Genomic DNA, 19,001 nt, shown 5'->3' on the forward strand with positions numbered 1-19,001 from the left:
ACAGTTGAGAAAACTGAGGCAAACAGAGTCACATAGTATCTGAGGCTGGATTTGAACTCAAGTTTTCCTGGCTCTAGGCCTAATGCTGATTGATAGATGATCTCTATGATTTTTTCCTAGCTATAAATACAATAAATCCTATGAAAACAACGTCCCATGGTGAATTCTCAGGAAAGTACTCTGATCTCAGCCCTGCTATTTTCTCTTGTACGAGTGACTAAAAAGGGATAGCACAGGAAAATCAATATACATTGGTGGGGATTGGGGTAGAACTTATGTCTTGGGTCGAATTCTTGATGGTTACACATTCCTGACACTCCATAACTCAGGACAAGCCTTCATCTCTGGTTAGGTAATGTCAGTCCAAAGCTAAATTGTTCCTCAAGTAATACCATCACTATGAGTCATACAACTGGCCCTTCCTCCATTTGTGCAAAATGAGACAATTAAGACCCTGGGGGTTGCTGCAAATGAACACAATGAATCCCATGCTTGGGATTCAGCCAGATGAACATCACTGTTGGAAGTCCCCTTGACCTTCCTGACACAAGTTACAACCATGTGTGCCAGACCTGAGATGGTTGGAGTAGGGGACCCTGGAACAGGTGCCCTAATGTCCTAAGGAGAAGAAATCTGATAGAAGATGTCCTATGATCTGGCTTAAGTGTGAGAGACAAGTCAGTCCTGTGACCTTGGATATCCCAAACCTAGGAAGGGGAACAAGCTATGCTGAGGGAAACTCTTTAACAATAGTGCCTATTTTAAGGGGATGGAATTCTTTTTTTTTTTATTATTTGGTTAGGCAGTGGGGTTAAGTGACTTGCCCAGGGTCACACAGCTAAAAGGGATGGAATTCTTAAAGCCAAAATTATCTCTTAGATCCCCACTGTTCTTTCACTCTGCCCATATTAGGAAAAAGATGATCTCAGACCTGAGACCCCATAATATTTATCCTTATCTTATTTTCACTGAGACATCCTTTGATCTCCTTTCCAGAATATAAAAGAGATGAGGACAGGATCCTAAAAGCCTGAGCATCATCAAATCAATTAAAAGTGAGACTCACTGACTGTGTAACATAGGGCAAATCACTTAATTTCTCAATGTCCCAAACAATTCCTTAAGGCCATCAGTTGCAGAGCTGATGTTGATTTGTTCTGGCATTTGGAGTTCTTCACTGAGAGTTTCCCATACCAATTATATCACTAGTCTGTTAAAATTTTTTTTTTTAATTTTTAAGAAGAAATAAAGTGAAACTTGTATGAACTCTTTTCCTAAGCCCCTCCTTACTTTGTAATGTGGTAGTAGAATAGACTAGACCTTAGTTCAGGAGGTGGCAGTAACAAAATTTATAGGGGAAAGGCAACGGAGTTTTCAACAAAATTATCAGCGCATTTGAAGAATTCCAAAACATAGAGTTTGTAACACCCATGTATCTCTTTTACTGATCCATGGCAGCAAGTTCAGCTATCTCTATGTATTTCTCCCTTCTGTCTCTATCTCCTTTTTCCTGGTCTCAGTCTATAAAGGTATAGGTTAGCTTGTCTGTGGTTGGGGAAAAAGAAATGTTAGGTATAGGGGCCCTGTAGAAGAAGTATCAGAGAATAATGGGTAACATCATTAGAAGTTCCTCGATTAAGACCCCAGAACTTAGCCTAGGCCTTCCCTCAGTCACCTCCAGGAAATGGCTGAGATTCCAGACCTGGGAGGAAAGGAGTCATAAGCAGAAGATTTGCCTGCCTCTGAGAGGAAAAAAATAGATGCTGTGAAGAGGAACAGAAGAGAGGAAGGATGTAAGGAGTTTTTAGGAGCTATTTCATTCTCAGGCTAAGACATAAGACCTCAAACTCTAACTGTACTAAATATAGACTGTATTGAGTGGGTGCCCTGTTGTAAGGTTGTGCCCCTCCCAAGTCAATGGATCTCCCCACTCAACCATACCTACCTGTTATTGGTCTTTCTCTAGAAAGTGAAGTCTGGGAGTCACACAAAAACATACTTATCTGTCCTTTCCCCAGCCCAACTTCCACATAGCTCCACTACACTCATCATATTTCACCAATACATCCCCACTAATCTCCTTGCTATGGTGCCATGGGGCTATGCTTTTGCTGCCCCCCCTCTCTCCTTCTGCCCCTGAAAGAAGTGACCTGGGGACCAATGGGTTCGTGGTTCAGAGACTTCAAGAAGAATGTTTAGAAGACTAAGGTTAAAAGATTAATGATCATAGAATTACAAAATTTTGGAATGAGAAGGGACATCAGTGACCAATAAACCATTCCCAGAAGAATTCCCATTACAAAATACCTGTCAAGTGGTCATCCAGCCTCTCCTTGAAGATCTTCAGTGAAAGGGAACCTCCTACCTCCCAAAGCAGTCCATTCCACTTTTGTATAATTCTAATCAGTTTTTTTTCTTGACATCAAACCTATTTACCCTTTTCCAACTTCCACCTATTACTCTTAATTCTGCCCTCTTGGGGTTAAGGTTAGCATTAGAGTTAGTGGATGGGGGTGGGGGGTGGGAGAGTACAGGTCAAGGCAAAGACCAGGGGACAAGGGCAAGTCTAAAAGATCAAGATTAGAGAATTTGACTCCTCCTATCTTTTTCCTTAGTACTCCCAAGGAGATTAGTCCCTGTAACTGGGCCAGGCAGGAAGTAACGATTTCCTCAATGCTGCTTCCCTCTTAGGGCAGGATTCATGGTTACAAACAACCGGTGCCCCGCCCAGCCATCCTCCTCCCTTTCCTCTTCCCCCCTCCCCCAGTGAGCTCAGAGCAGCTAGACAAACTGGATAAGACAGAAGGTTCTAATGGAGCCAGGGGTCCCTTGGGCCTTGTGTGGAGAACTGAGACCAGGGATGAACCCAGAAGGAATGAGAATCCCAGGGGCTGGTTTGGCCCTGTCTTTCCTGCTCCTGTTTATCACAGGTGAGTTTAGACTGATGGATAGGGCCCCCCTCTTCTTTTCTCCTCTTCTCTGATCTCTCTCTTATGTACTTGCCTTTTGATTAAACCCTGCTAAAGAAGAGAGGTGAAGGATTCTGTTGCCCAGAGGTGGCTCTGCTTGGTGAGTTGAGGAAGAATATATGGTCTACTGGACTCCTTGACTACAATGAGAGGGGTGGGATGGGAAGGTTTATAACCCAGGGATTTGGGGACTTGATGTATACTAATAGTAAATGCACACATATGAAGATAACATACAAATGAGAAATATGATAGTTGTAATATCTTAAGGGTCTTCAGCTGAGCTCTACTCCCTGCTTCCTCACCTAGACTCTATGGCCAAGGACTCCCCACCCCAAGTCCTTTTTCATCCTGAGGACCTGTTCATCAGATGGTTGAGCCTAGCCAGGCTAAGCTGCCAAGCTTCAGGCCAGCCCCCTTTCACCTTCCAATGGCTCCAAAATGGGAAGCCACTGACCTATCTGCTCCCCTTCTCACCTCCCCCACTGGCTATACCACCTTTCCTCCTCCTGCATCCCATAGCCAGAACTGCTCTGACCTAGCCCTTGAATCAGACCTGGGCTAGCAACCCACAGCTATCAGCAAGTATTCTAGGTTATCTATGGTTTAGGAGGGTGATTGCAAGAAAGATACATGGGGTATAGCAGATCTTGAGGTGGGGGAAAGTCTGGAAACCAGAGGGATGCAAAAGGGGAACATGAAGGCCTGTTTGATGGGAAGCCTAGATTTGGAAGCAGGGAGGCTTGGGTGACTGAATGAAAAGGGTAAATGAAGAATAGGGAAATTTTCAATAGGAGCATTTGGAGAGAATAACATGATACAGAGCCTTGTAGAGGTGGGAATGAATCCAGAGTAGAGAGGAAAGTTGGGAGTTCTATTCATTTCCCCAAATATTCCACCACCCTTTCTCCCAGTCCTTCATGTGGATTTCCACCTGCGAGGCCAAGATGTAGCAGTGGTAGGGGAGAAATGGTTTGGGAGTTTGGGTCACCCTGGGCCCAAGGTTGAAAGACCTTGTGAGTGGGTGAGTAGCTCAGCCACAAGGTACTATGGCTATGGAGGTGTAGATGGAGAGTGGAGGAGAGAAAATCCCTTTCCCACTTTTCTGCCTTCTAGTAGAAGTGCAAGGGTAATTTTGGTAGGCCAAGTTTTTTAAAGCAAAAGGATAGGCAGTCTTTGGTTCCACAATTATGATATCATTGGTAAGTTTAGGTCACAAATCTAAAGGAATTCTGAGGGATCCGTAGCAGTGTAAGGATTTTGCCCCAAATCTCTCTTTGTTTTTACCAATTTAACCAGTTTTGGAACTTAGCACCCCATTATATTCTCATCCTTTGTATATTCTCTGGATTTTTGCTTCTACTCTAAATGTCTCCTATGTCACACGTCTGCCCTTCTATCCCCTCCTAAGCTGCCAGTCATGGTTCAACTTTATGTGAAGGATTTATTAACAAGGAAAGTGTAAAGTTTACAATGTGCATAGCGGGGTTCAGGAATTATCAGATTGCTCAAAAATCAACTGACTGATAGAATTTCCTAACACTAAATTTCCTAATAAAATCTAGTCTCTTGGTCATTTTACTCAGGCCCTGGTATACACATAATTTCTGTTATGTTGGAATTAAAAGCCTTCATCCTTTGAGACAGTGTAACATAATGGAAAGCATGCTGGATTTGGAGTCAGGGAACCTGGACTCAAATCTTGCCATTGTGACTTTGGGAAAATCACTTAACCTCTGGTCTCAGTTTTTTCACTTATACAATGAAAAGGTTTGATTATATTGTCTCTAATATCTCTCCTCATTCTAAATCTATGAGCCTAGGTAATATAAGGCAGGGAAGTAGTCTCCCATTCTCAAACCTAGAAAGACCTACTATGAAACTCTGGTCAATATTTTATCTCCTCCTGCTGTCTGGCCTGCCTCATCTGACAGCATGGTAGGGTTACAATAAGCTGTATGCCCCCATCCAATGGGTCAGGGACACTGATATGTGGTTCAGCTCCAGCAAACCAGCCACATTCACACCTTCTCCCTCAATGTAAATGAAATCATAATTAAAACTCTATCATTATCGCTCTTTCCCACCAGGCAAGCATCAGAAAAATTTACAAAGCCTATAACTTATTACAGAAGTTTTCTGTAATACCAAATAACAAAAATTACCATTTCCCTCTAAAATTCATAACAAAGTAAATCTCTTTCTCTTTATATATATGTATATGTGTATATATATACACACATATACATAATTTCATCCTTATTAACATCTTGCACTTAATAGCCTTCATTTTGCAGCTACATTGTGGACTTTAGGGCTTAGGTCAGTTAGCAAGCAAAGATAGGAACCCTAGACACATACTATTGAATCTCCCATAACCCTATCCTCAGGCCAGTTCCTTTTAGTCTCTCCCTTCATTTCTCTATCTCACTCTGTTTTGGGGGGATATTGGAAGGATAATGGAAGGGAAGACTCACAGGCTGGACTCTCAAAACTGTCCCTTAAACTCTAGATGTAACATGCAAATGTATTTGGTGTCCCCTCTGGACTATCTCCCCTACTTACACTCACACTTTGGGGTTGGATCCACAGGGAGATGACTATTTCTATGGGTTCTCACTGATAAAATTATAGCTCGTGACTCCCCTCTGGGCTGTCCCTCCCCTTGCCAACTCACACTTGAACTGAGGGACTGGGTCCCTAGAGGAATGGCTCTCTTGAATCTACACTTCTAAAATTATAGCCCCTGAACCTCCCAATGATAAGCTTATTTTTAATAGTCAGACACTAGACACAATTAGCTCAAAGTAAAGATTTTCAATAAGATAATATAGTAAGAACAGTAGCCATAATACAGTTTTCCCTTATACCTGGGCTGAACTTTCCCACAAATATACAGTGTCAGTGTGGAAAGTGGACACAAGGAAGATGGTAATAAGGCACATATGTAGGAAACATATATTTGCCAAGGCAATTCAAGCCTTCTGGACTAAGGGCCCCAGTGTCCTTTCTTTCATTGTGGAGTCTTCTCAATGCTCATACTTGGGCACAGCATCTCTGCTGGACATGTTGCTCGACCAGGATCTCTTGGTCTGCTCCACTCCACACATTGACTTTCCTTGCCAGGGCTAGTTCTCTCTTGAATCCATAATTGTCTCCCTTCTCTGGTGTCAGCCCCATGCTCCTTGAAGTTACTTCCTGCCTGGAATGCTGCTTCTTTCTGTATCTCAGTAGAAATTTTGTGTCTCTGTTCTTGCTGGATTAGGATTAGGATGTCCCCAATGCTCTCCAACTGGTGAATGCCACTGGGTGTCTACCACTGTGTGAGTAGCTCAGCCACAAGGTGCTATGGCCATGGAGGTGTGGATGGAAAGTGGAGGAAAGAAAATTCCTTTCCCACTTTTCTGCCTTCTAGTAGAAGTGCAAGGGTAATTTTGGTAGGCCAAGTTTTTTAAAGGACTCCAGGGATATATACAATTTACATAGCCAATGGCCATATGCCCTTCCAATTCAATTAGAAAACTTCACTTCATAAAGTTATTTTTAAATTTTTATTTATTTACTTGTTTTCATATTTTTAAAAATTTTGTGTCCTAATTCTCTCCCTCCCTCTCATCCTGATCCAACCCACTGAGAAGGCGAGCAATATATATAAGTTTTACATGTGGAATCATGCAAAACACATTTCCATATTAGCCATGTCACAAAAAAGCAAGATAAATAAAGTGAGAAAATTATACTTCAGTTTGTATTTAGAGTTCATCAGATCTCTCTCTGGAGATAGCATTTTTCATCATAAGTCTTTTGGAATTATCTTGAATCATTGTATTGATCAGAGTAGTTAAGTCTTTCATAGTTGATCACCTCCTGTGGTCTCAAGAGCTAGTGCTCCTCTCTGACCTGGAAGTGGGACCAGGGCCCTGCTCCCTTGTGACTGACCACAAGGGTTCCTAGCCACCCTGAAACTGTGAACCAGAACTATGTATGGGTAATAGAGTTGCCAAACAGCATCAGATCCTGCACTCAGTACCAGCAAAGGATCCCCTCTAATTTCTTTCTGACCAGTTGTCTGACGCTCCCAAAGTTGCTGCTGTCACAGCCACCTCCAAGGCCTGTGCACTCCAGATCAGCCCCCACCTGGATGTCACAGATCTCTCTTGCCAACATCCCAAGTTGTTTAGGGTGGGAAAGTATCTCACCTGATGTTTTATTGGCTCTGCTGCTCCAGAATGTGATTTGAGGTATTATTTTAAAATTGTTTGGAGGAGAATATTGGGAGAGTTTGACTCAGTTGCTGCCCCTACTCTGCCATCTTGGCCCTGTCCCACTTCATAAAGTGATGACTTCATACTTTGTTGGCATATTGATACCTTATACATTTGATTATCTTTACTTTCTCTGATTACATCAAATTGTGGGAGGAGAGATCTGTGAGAATCCCCCTTCCTCCCCAAACACATACCTGTATACATACTTGGAACACAACCAAAGGAAAGTTTCCTTTGACTAATCTTCATCCAGGTCATGCCTCCTAACTATGGGTATCCCCCAAGGCTCTATTTTGGGCCCTTTTCTTTTTCCTTTATACTATTTCACTTGGTGATCGCATCAGTTCCATGGATTCAGTTATGATCTCTATGAGGATGATTCCTACAACTTTTTTTTTTGGGGGGGGGAGGCAATGGGATGAAGTGACTTGCCCAGGGTCACACAGATAGTGTGAAGTGTCTGAGGCCAGATGTGAACTCAGGTCTTTCTGAATCCAGGGCTGGTGCTCTATCTATTGCACCATCTAGCTACCCCTGATTCCTACATCTTCTTATCTAGCCCTAACCTCATTCCTAACCTCCAATCTTGAATCTCCAACTGTCTATTAGATATCTAGAAGTGGATGTTTCATAGACATCTTAAAATCAGTCTGACCAAAACTGAACTCATTATCCTCCCTGCTCCTCAACCCTCTCCTTCTTCCTAATTTTCCTAATACTGTCAAAGACATCTACATCCTCTGTGTCACCCAGGTTCAAACCTAATTGTCATCATCAACTGTTCCCCCCCCTCCAATCCATTCTATCTTTTTAACATCTCTCCCATATGGATCCTTCTTTCCTCTGATTCTGTCTTGTTTCTGGAGCAGGTTCTTATCACCTCGCACTTGGATTGTTGCAACAGTTTTTGTTTGGTATCCCTGCAGATCTTACCACGTCATCTAAGATCAAATATAAAATCATTTGTCATTCAAGGACCTTCATAATCTGATCCCTTCATATCTTGGTTCCATTTTTCTCACACCTCCCTCCTCCCTCCCACCTCCCATGTACCCTTCATCTAGTGATACTGGCCTCCTTGCTGTTCCTCACTCGACACTCCATCTTCAGACTAGACATTTTTATTGGCTGTTCCCATGCTTGGAATTCTCTTTCTCCCAGTCTTCCTCCTGATCTCCCAGTAGAGCTCCTTGAGAATAGGGATTAGTTTTTGTTTGTTTGTTTTTGTTGCTGTTTTGCCTTTATCTGTATCCTTAGTGTTTAGCATCCAGAGGGTCTTCCCCTCCCAGTTTGATTTTTTTTAATTAAAGGGGACATCCTTTGGCTCACTTCTTAAACATCCCTAATCACTGAATGGGTGTTGCCTCAGTCAAAGTAACTGGAAAAGACCTTAGCTTAAAAAGGTCAAGGTCTCCCAACACATCCTGGGCCATTTCCAGTCATCTTGATCTATACCTGGCCACTGGACCCAGATAGCTCTGGAGAGTAAGTGAGGCTGGTGACTTTGCACATCCCTCCCTTACTTAAATCCAATTCATTTGCAAGTCATGGCATTATCTTCGTGATGTCATGGTCCTTTTCAAGAATGAAGGACAAACCACAACCACATGACCACAAGTGTTTAGCATAGTACTTGGCACATAGTAGGTGATCAATAAATGCTTGTTGACTGATTGACCTCATAGCCCACCCTAGTCCACTGAGATTGCTGGAGGATTGCTGGTGACGACCAAAGCAAAGAACAATGCAGTGATTCTTGTGTGTGGATGTGCATAGCAGCTGATTCAGCAGGACACAGAGAGAGCTGGGCAGTCTGGGTGGTTGTCTGAGGTGAAGGGATTGGGTAAGAGGGTCTCTGGAGAATAAGATTTTGAGATAAGAGTTGTGTGAAGTCAGAGACTAGGGTCAGAGTGTATAGGGAAAGACTGGTAGGGATTAAGTCCAATGGGGTGAGAAGCTGAGGTCAAGTGCTTCTGTGAGTAAGGGCCCTCAGTATATGAGGGCTCAGGGCATGTGTGTGAGACAATGGGCTGAGATAAGGATGTATGTGAGGTGAGGGCATTAGTATATGAGTGAGGGAGCATCTGAAATCAGCGAGTCTGTGTGGAACAAATAAGTATTTAGGGTCTCGGCATATGTGAAGTTAATCTCTTGGGTCCCAGTATGTAGAGAATGAAGGGCTGATGTTTGAAGGAAAAGGTTTTTGTAAAGTTAAGACTCCCAGTTCCCAGGAGCAAAATAGGGACTCGGAGGGAGGCTGAGAAGTTGAATGTTGAGCTCTCTGCTCCCCCTCCTCCCCATTTGGACTCCATTTCATCTTTTCTCCCTCTGTAGAACCTCTGGTCCTGGCTGAGCCCCTGGAGCTACTGGCTATGCGTGTCCAACTGGAAAATGTGACTCTTCTCAACACTGACCAAACACCTGGCCCAGCTGTGTGGCTGAGCTGGAAAGTAAGGAGGGTGATGAAATTGAGCAGGGTTGGGGGAGAAATAAAGAGAAGAAGATTCTGAGTCCATGAGCTCTGGGAGGTAGAACAGCAAGAGGCTAAGATCTGCAATGTGGGGTTTGCCTAAGGCCCCCTGTGGCTTCTTAATTCCTTACCTCTTTCTACAGGTAAGTGGCCCTGCTGCTCCTGCGCAGGTCTATAAAGCCCTGTTCCGGGCCTGGCCACCTGCAGCAAGGGAGGTAGCAGGGCAGCTGGATGGCCCATGGAGAGAGTCCTTGCTGAAGGGTAGGCAGAGTGCAGAACTTCGGGGCCTTAGCTGGGGCTATGATTATGAGTTTAAAGTGAGGCCATCCTCTGGTTCAGCCCAAGGTCCTGACAGCAACATTCTTATCCTGAGGTTGCCAGAGCAAGGTTAGTACCACAACCCCCAATAACAAAACCCCTTTGAGACATTTCCTAGGGACCCTTCAGCCCCTGCTCCAGAATTAGTCCCCTGTCTTATTCCCTGTATCCCCAGGTTGCCAGAACGTTAGGTTCTACTCTTGAAGTGGCTTCTCCCTAGGACACAGTAGCTTAGGAAGAAACTCCTATTCCTGTTGAAATGGGCCCAGGGCCTCATGCCAGTTCCTTTTGAGTTCCCTTCCCTTTTGATTCTGTTCCATTCTCCACAGTCCCAGGTACCTCTCCCTATATCCTTCATTGCCTCACCACTTTCCCCTCAGTACCCAGTGCCCCACCACAGGATGTTACCCTGAACCCTGGAAATGGCAGTGTCCTGGTGACCTGGGATCCACCTCCACCTGAGACTCACAATGGCATCATCCGTGGCTACCAGGTATATATTTTTCCCAGCTCCATCCTCCATCCCCCCCTCATGCTCCTTGACATGCATTGCCCCAGCTAACCAGGACAAACCCTCATGCCCAGACACCTCCAAATCTATGATTTGGCAGGTGGAGAAGGAGGAAGGACTATCAGAGGTGGCACCCAGAAACAGATATGGATCCTTGATTTCATAGATGTCAGCATTTCCTCTGCTGGTGGAGATTGACCTATTCACTTTAGATCTTAAAGGGACTTTAGAGATCATCTATTCCAGTCCCCTCATTATTCAAATGAGAAAATTGAGGCTCAGAGATCATGGAGTAACATTCCCAAAGTCACATAGCTAGCTATAGGCAGGGGCAAGATTGGAACCCAGGTCTCTTGGCTCCAAAGATGGTGTTCTTTCCACTCCCCCATGCAGCCTCTGAGTGGAACATGAGGAGGACAGGGCTGGGAATATGGATTCCCAGTTTCTAAGTGCCCCAAAACACCAGAGACCTTAGGGAGTGGCCCTCTTCCTCGCCCACCCTGTGCTGTATGTAATTAGTGTAGGGAAGTCTTTCTTGGCCAGAGATTTCTAGGGTTGGCATCAGAGGAGAAGGACAGTAGAAAGGACAGTAAAAGGGCAGCTAGGTGGCGCAGTAGATAGAGCACCGGCTGTGAAGTCAGGAGGACCTGAGTTCAAATCTGGCCTCAGACCAAACACCTGACACTTACTAGCTGTGTGACCCTGGGCAAGTCATTTAACCCCAATTGCCTAAAAAAAAAAGGGCAGTAAACAGCTAAACTGATCCCATGTATATGCTCTGACTCTGAAGTGTAGGGTCTATCTATCCCCCATTCTGGATCCAGACTCCTGAAGATTTGAGCAGGACACTCTGCCTACCACTACACTATTCCCTCAGGTCTGGAGCCTGGGCAATACCTCACTGCCCCGTACCAACTGGAGCGTGGTTGATGGTCGTACTCAGCTGGAGATTGTAACTGGAATTCCTGGCTCTTATTGCATTCAGGTGGCAGCAGTCACTGGAGCTGGGGCTGGGAAGCCCAGCAGTCCAGTCTGCCTCTTCCTAGGTCAGAGCAGTATCCATCTTCCTGGTCCAACTCCTTGGCCCTGCTTCTTTCCTTCCCTGCTCCCACCTTTCCTTCTCCATGCCCCAGCAGGCCTCTGCACCCAATTTTCCACATCCTCCAGATCCTTTCCTTCCCATGTAACACTCCCCTCCCTCATTCCAAACCTGATTCTAACAAGCCTGTGTATTTTTCTAGAGAAGACCCTGGAACGAACTGCACGAGATTCTGTGGGCCTGGGTCCCCAAACCCTACAGCAGCTTCAAGCTGCACTGCGCCGGCCAGAGGTGATCGCTAGTGGTGGGGCTGTGCTCTGGTTGCTGCTGCTGGGGGCTGCGGTTTGTGTTCACCGCCGGCGCAAGGCCAGAGCCCACCTGGGCATGGGTGAGTGGGAACTTGGGACCTGAGCAGCACAGTGGAATGTAGAGAATAAACTAACCGGGGACAGGTAAGCTAGTGCTGTAAGGAGCCAGTGGGCATGGGGTATGGGCCAGACAGGGAAGTCCGGCCAGCTGGACCCTGGAATGTGGGATGAAGCCCTAGGTCATGACATGGAGAGCTGCTAGAACTCAGTTTCTTTTCTCCCCTTCCCCAGGTCTGTATAGATACACCAGTGAGGACGCCATCCTTAAACACAGGTGAGAGAAGGGACCTGTGGGGAACTGATGGGGCCAAGGGTATGTGACAGAGGAGTGGAGGGGTGTACCCTTTTTCTCCTGGATCCAATCTGTCCAGTTACCAATGGGTGTCAGCAGGGGACTGAACGTCAATACTACTGCTTTTACCATCCAGAATGCCAGCAGGGGAAACTGTGCCACACGTTCCTATCTTCTTTGTGGTTCCCAGAAGCAGAGGTGTCTATATGCTCAAATAGACTGCCTTTGGGGTTCAGTGTCTGGGGTTTGTAATGGAAATTATATTACAAAGTATCACTTTCCCCTCTGACGCCTTAAGTCAAGTAGTTTATACTCTATATGGTATTCTAAATATCTTCTTCAGCACTTCAGCTCCCTGGGGCTCTGCTCCCAGTAGGTGAAAGTGGTCCAAGGTAAAGGTCCATTCCTACCCGTGATTCATGGGATGAACCCCACAGGCCTCAGAACGGAAGATCAGGGAAGCTCTCCTAATTTCTCGCATCACACAACTTTATCCCAACCTGTTATTTAGACTACCCAGGCCTCAGTTACCATGGTTAAGAGGCAGCTAAGAGCACTGGACGTAGAGTCAGGAAGACCTGAGTTCAAATCCAGCCTCAGACACATAATAGCTGTGTGACTATGGACAAGTCATTTAACCTGTGCCTCAGTTTCCTCATCTATAGCATCTATCTCCCAAGTTTGTGAAGCTCAAATGTGATATTGGTAAAGTGCTGTGTAAAGCACTTTAAAACAACACTATAAAACATTTTGTAATGCACCTTAAAACACTAAAATTCCAGCTATTATTATTGTTATCCTATATTTTCCTAAGACTTTTAGGTCCTCGTCCTATCATTCAACTCTGTGTAAAATGTGTTCATCTATACTTCTCTTTGCCCTGCTTGCCCTCATTCTTTCTGTGCTGATACTAGGACTTTTCCCTTTGTTCTCACGGGATCTTTTGGATGCCTCCTAGATCTGGAGGGACTACTGAATAAGGTAATAGGATTCAAAACTAGAGGGGATGTTCAGAGATCATCTGGTTACCAGATCCTAGGATCATAGGTCTAGAGCTGAAAGGGACTTCAGAGGCCATCTAGTACAACCCTTTTGTTGTACAGCTGGGGAAAATAAGGCCCAGGAGGTAAGTGACTTCTCCAAGGTCACACACAGGTAGTGTAAGTAGCAGAGATGACTCAAATTCTCCCTGTTTCAAGGATAGTGAGAGGCGATAGAGAAGGAGCTGAGAGTTGGTAAGAATAATTGACAGCATCTTTCTACAAACGTGTGCTACAACTCTTAGAATTGGAGTTATGAGTTGAAGGCCTTGGTTAGCTGAGTCTCACCCCAGTTCTGTGTTCCTCATTTTTCTAGGCTGGACAGAAATGACTCTCCCTGGCTGGCCACGACCTGGAGATCCACCTCTGGTTCTCGGGACCTCAGCAGCAGCAGCAGCCTTAGCAGCCAGCTGGGAGGAGACACCAGGGATACATTAGACTGTCGGCGTTCCTGTAAGCCCACCCTGTCTAGATAAGACCCCTCTATCACCAAAGCAAGGACTTGGGGGATGGAATCAAAACATCAAGGAGAACTGAATTGGAGGAATGGGGGTAAGGGAGCTCCCCTTAATTCTTCCCTATCTCTTCTCATTGCAGTGATTTCCTGGGATTCCCGAAGCCCTGGTGTCCCTCTCCTCCCAGATACCAGCACCTTTTATGGCTCCCTCATGACTGAGATGCCCTCCGGCCCTCTTATTCCCCGAGGCCCAAGGGCCCCACCCATCAGACGACTTCCACCTCAGCTGGCTAGGCTCTCCAACCCCTGGCCTAGTTTGGATAGTCTTGGCAGTGCTCCTAGGATACCTTCTCCCCGCCAGTCTTTGACTCTTACAGAAGCCTGGGGAGTAGCAAAGAAGCAGGGTAAATTGTATCCAAAGATGATGGCCTAAAGTAAGAAAAGAAGGAGGAAGGAGACAAGGGCAACTGTCACCAACTCTCTATTTTCTCCAAAGACAAAAGCGGAGGCAACTGGGGTTTTCTAGTTATTACTTTCTAACTAAACGAGAAGACGACTAAGGGGGAAAGTTTCAGTTATAGAGTCTCTAGTGCATCGAAAGATCATTACACTGATACTAAATGAGATCCCATGTCTTCATCAAGCCATTCTAGCCATGTGTTTTATTGTTATGAGGGATCAAGCAGCTTTCCAGGTCTGAAGATTGTCCTATGATAGATGACCCCCCCCCCCTTATTGGTGTTGGCTGACTCTAACCTTGCCTCTGCTCCCAAACTCCCCTTAGACCTATCAAACACACTGGGTCATGAGAGACTGGAAGTAGTTTTGGGAGGGAAGGGAGGCAGAGAATCAAGTAGGGAGTAGATGGACAGAGAGGATCAAAGACTTCTCAGGTTGGAGATGGGGACAATGCCTCTTTCTTTTCCTCTGATCCTTGGCCCTTTAGACTAGTTGGGAAGAGAATGGAGATGGAGATGAGTTCCAAGATCTTCATGTTCCCCTACCTGTTTCTCTGGCCTCTCTTTCTTTTTTGTAGAACTGCATCAGGCCAATAGTTCTCCTTTGCTCCGTACCAGTCACCCTGTGGGGCTCTGGGCCTGGGAGCTGGGTGGTGGAAAGGACTTCAGGAACCTTTCCCCAGTCCCAGGTGAGACTCCTGGATGTGAGTGGGAGGGGATAAAAACTGTGGCTTTGGGGGAGCTGGGCCCATTATCCATCATTTGCTTCTTGGTTTATGATCCTTCCACTTGAGCTTCAGTACCCCAGTTCCTGAGTATGGTTTGTAGACATTTTGGTGGATCCTTACCCAAATCCATGGGTGTTGTGTCTGTGTGTGTGTGAGATCAGGTTTACAAATGTCCTGTACGGTGAAACTAGGCAGGGTTGCTTCCACTCTGGCTTCAGGCCCTGACCAGTATTAAGTTTGATACCTGCTATATTCAGGTCCAGTGATTTGACTAGTTCCATGAAAGACCGTACCCAACCATTCTAGTGTCTTGTCCTCCAAACTCCCAATAACATGCGGATGGTGATGAGTCCAAATCACCATCCTCCTTTCTCTTTTACCTTACCCTAGACCAGGGGTGGGGAACCTATGGCCTCGAGGCCACATGTGGCCTTCTACGTCCTTGGGTTCGGCCTTTTGCCTGAGTCCAACTTTTACAGAACAAATCCTTTTAAGGGGATTTGTTCTGTGAAGTTTGGATTCAGTCAAAGGGCCATACCTGAGGACCTAGAGGGCCATATGTGGCCTCTCAGCTGCAGGTTTCCCACCTCTGCCTTAGACCATTTTGTATTTTTTAAGCAAGGACCTTTATTTTCAAGGTGAAGAGTAAAACCAGAAATCATACATAGGCATAAAAGAATCAGGGATGCCAAAAATATCTGCCCAGTGCTGAATTGTACTGTCTTCAAGTCTTATAAACATGCCTTAGTTAATGGCTCAGGCCCTCTCAAACTGGCAAAAGTGGGGCATTATCTAGCCAGGAGCAGAGGCCTGCCTTCTTACTTCTTTATAGTCTCCCCCACTCCCAATGACCATTCTCCCATCCAGAATGCCAAGTGTGAACAAGTGGCTTAGCTCAGCTTCTGCATGCTGAATTTGGCCTATAGGTTTGTTTAAAAAATCCTAGCCAAAGCTACAGTTTCTGCAGAAGTCACCCTGACCCCAGGGTTCCTCTAACACTGTAGTAGGTGACCTCAGCAACTATGTCATCACCATCCCTCTTGCTCTAGAACAGGTGCACATCAAACTGATAAGGTTTCAAAGTTCATAGGGATAACATTTCTTCACAGGCTAGGGCCAGGGCTGCTGGGGGCCCCAGCATCCCTCATACCCTGGCTTCTGCTCTCCAGGAGCTGTACCCCGGACTCCGGCTGCCTGGCGTGCCATTGGGCCCCAGCTCGTCAACTCCAGGAACGAGTTGGCTTCGAGGCCCCTTCCCCCAGCACCCTCTTCTCCCATCCGAGGGGCTCCCACCAAGGGTCAACAGATTCAGTAAGGGAATGGGGTACAAGTATCAGGAACTTCAGCTCCTTGTGAAGTCAGGCTTGGGCAAGTAATATGGAGTTACCAGGGATTTTAGAGTAAGGCAGGCCTGAGGCCATTCAGGGCAGGGAAGTAAAAGGGGGCGGGGAGGGGGGGAATGCAGGCTGATGAATCTATCTTCTTTCACTGGCTAGATCAGGTAAAAATTTCATGGAGCCTCAGATTTCATCCTCCCTGCCCCTAGTGGCAGCCATCTCTCCCAAACCCCCCAGCCCCTTGGCCTCCTCTCTCTCTGGCCCAAGCCCAACCTCCAGCCACCTGTCTAGTTCTTCATTGTCCTCCCTGGGAGATGAAAGGGATAATGTGCTGACCCCTGAGGATGTGGCCCTGTGCTTGGAGCTTAGCGAAGATGATGATGAGACCCCCAGGTGAGTAGCTAGAGAAAGGGCAAGGACAGGGTGGAGGGCTGAGGGAAGTAAAACAACAAAACTGGAGAACTTTCTGAAACTCACAACCCCTAACCATTGCCTACAGGAAAGCTTTTGATCCCATCCCCTGTAGTCTTTTTGCCACCCTAATACTTTGTCCCCTTCCAGGAACAGTGGTACCCCTGTCCGAAGGGCCCCATCACCACCCACCAGCTATGGCTATATCAGCATCCCATCAGCCTCTGGACTAGGGGAGGTGGAGGGCACTGCAGGAGGAAAAGGCCCAGAAGGGGGCATTCTGCTATGTCCACCCCGCCCATGCCACACTCCTACACCCAGTGAAGGCTCCCTAGCCAATGGTTGGGGTTCAGCCTCAGAGGACAATGCCTTCAGTGCCCGGGCCAGCCTTGTCAGCTCCTCTGATGGTTCCTTTCTTGCTGATGCCAACTTTGCTCATGCCCTGGCTGTGGCTGTGGATAGCTTTGGCTTTGGCCTGGAGTCCAAGGAGCATGACTGTGTCTTCAGTGGTATGTCCTTTTACCTCTCAAGCATCTTCAGAGTGTACATCTTCTCCTACCCTTCTTCTACCCCTCTCTGGGAGGGTAACAAGTTAAAGAATTTTAGCCTCTTAAACCTAGCTGTTATTCTGTCCATCTTCCTATCTCCAAGTTTCTCTCTGAACTCAAACAAATGTGTGCAGTGTTTTATTTTCTCAAAGATCTGCAAGAAAATTATTCTAAAGTCTTTCTTTCCTTAGTTCTTTCTTCTGTTTCATCCTTTTCACTTTCAGGAAGTTCTGTTTCCTTTCTAACCTCAATTCTTCCAGCTAAAGTTTCCAATAGTTCTTCTTGTTCTGGACTCAATGAAGATAGACAACAAACCAGATGTGGACAGTTCTTTTCATGTTAATAGCAGACAACTCAGGATTCTTTATGTCTAGCCATCTGATGTCCCTTATTCCATCCATTCTGACATGGAGCCCTGCTGCAGAGTGCCAAGTACTAATTGGGGTTAAGTGACTTGCCCAGGGTCACACAGTTAGTAAGCATCAAGTTTCTGAAACCAGATTTGAACTGAGATCCTCCTGACTCCAAGGCTGAAGCTCTATCCACTGCACCACCTACCTGCCCCCAAGGGGGACAACTTTCTAATATCTTGTTCATCCCCATCAGACTTGTCTCCACCTCCTTCCCCTCAAGATGACCTCGCCCTCACTTCTACTCTGACTCTGCCAGTGTGGGAGTGGAATTCAAACTGGATTGAAGAGATGGAGAATAAATACAGTCATAGGCTATGTAGGGGGATCCTTCCTACCCCCCCTGAGATGGAGAAGGGTCCATCCCGAGGAAAGCAAAAGTCTGGCCATTCTGTGCTTAAAGCCCATGGTGAGTGTCTTTGTGGCATAGGAGCAAAGGGGAAGAAAGTAGTGGAGGCATCTAGGAAGGGGGAAAGAACTACTCTTTGAGTACTGAGTGGGTGCCCTCTGGAGGTGAAGAAATAGTAGTTTCAACCTCATTTTAATTCAACCTCTTCATTTCTAGACTCTTGATTGGTAAACTGAAGTCCCTAGACTTGGAAGTAGAGTGGAAGCTGCTGCCAATCTGTCTTCAAATGTGGGGACATGGACTCCTGGATTCTAGCCAGTGTTCCTCTACTTTCTGTGACCCAAGACCCATCTTCTTGCAGGAGTTCAACAGAGTTTTTTCCCTCCTGGAACTCTGAGACACAGAAACACAGAACTGGAGCCTCTCAGGGGCCAGGGAGGAACTCTGCATTCCTAGCCATACTTTTGAGTCCTGGTCCCTGAATCTACTCCTTGGCCCAGCCTTCTCTGGTGGAGGAGTAGGCCCTCTCATATATACCATTGGTATCAGAGTGGTGGGTAACATGGGTTTTGTGTGTGTGTGTGTGTGTGTGTGTGTGTGTGTGTGTGTGTGTGTGTGTGTGTGTATGTAGAACACAGTGAAGGGCTGTTGGGATAGAGGAAAGAATGGGTATCTCAGACCTTCATCTCATTCCCATAGATCCTCATTACCCCATTCCTGCTGGGACTACAGGTAACACTGTTCTTCCTTCCCAGGGCTCAGGGCCCTCCTCCCAGGTCAAACCATGTTCTCTCTCCCTTCCCTTCCAAACTCCACCCTTAGTGTAAATAAAGAGAAACTGTTGCCTGAATCATTGAAATCCTGTGCTAGTGATAAGTGATTGGGGACTGGGGTCAGAAGAATGTGGAATGAAGAGGTGAAAAGCAAAATAATGAGAAAGATGAAGAAGGGTTTGACTTGACTAGAAACTGGATAGGTTTCCATAAGTCAGTATTATCCAAGTCTGGGTTGTAGACTAGGGGGTTGGA

The 19,001-nt window shown here is 46.0% G+C and overlaps 1 protein-coding gene across 2 annotated transcripts; it reads left to right on the top strand.

Annotated features, from left to right (window-relative positions):
• Positions 1-2,681: 2,681 nt before the first annotated feature.
• ROBO4 (roundabout guidance receptor 4) lies at positions 2,682-18,832 on the top strand. Of its 2 annotated transcripts, XM_021000584.2 has the most exons (15): positions 2,682-2,930; positions 9,572-9,687; positions 9,851-10,094; positions 10,406-10,518; positions 11,414-11,582; positions 11,778-11,963; positions 12,175-12,217; positions 13,592-13,728; positions 13,873-14,136; positions 14,769-14,879; positions 16,088-16,229; positions 16,415-16,648; positions 16,817-17,175; positions 17,821-18,033; positions 18,190-18,832. In XM_021000584.2, the coding sequence occupies exons 1-15, from the start codon at positions 2,813-2,815 to the stop codon at positions 18,195-18,197; spliced, it is 2,457 nt and encodes an 818-aa protein (XP_020856243.1). In that variant the 5' UTR covers positions 2,682-2,812; the 3' UTR covers positions 18,198-18,832. The 2 variants fall into 2 exon arrangements, with proteins under 2 accessions (XP_020856243.1, XP_078003256.1); XM_078147130.1 differs by having other exon boundaries at positions 11,414-11,963.
• The last annotated feature ends 169 nt before the right edge of the window (positions 18,833-19,001 follow it).

This window comes from Phascolarctos cinereus, unplaced genomic scaffold (assembly GCF_003287225.1).
Source record: "Phascolarctos cinereus isolate Bilbo 61053 unplaced genomic scaffold, phaCin_HiC Scaffold_726;HRSCAF=1367, whole genome shotgun sequence".
NCBI lineage: Eukaryota > Metazoa > Chordata > Mammalia > Diprotodontia > Phascolarctidae > Phascolarctos > Phascolarctos cinereus.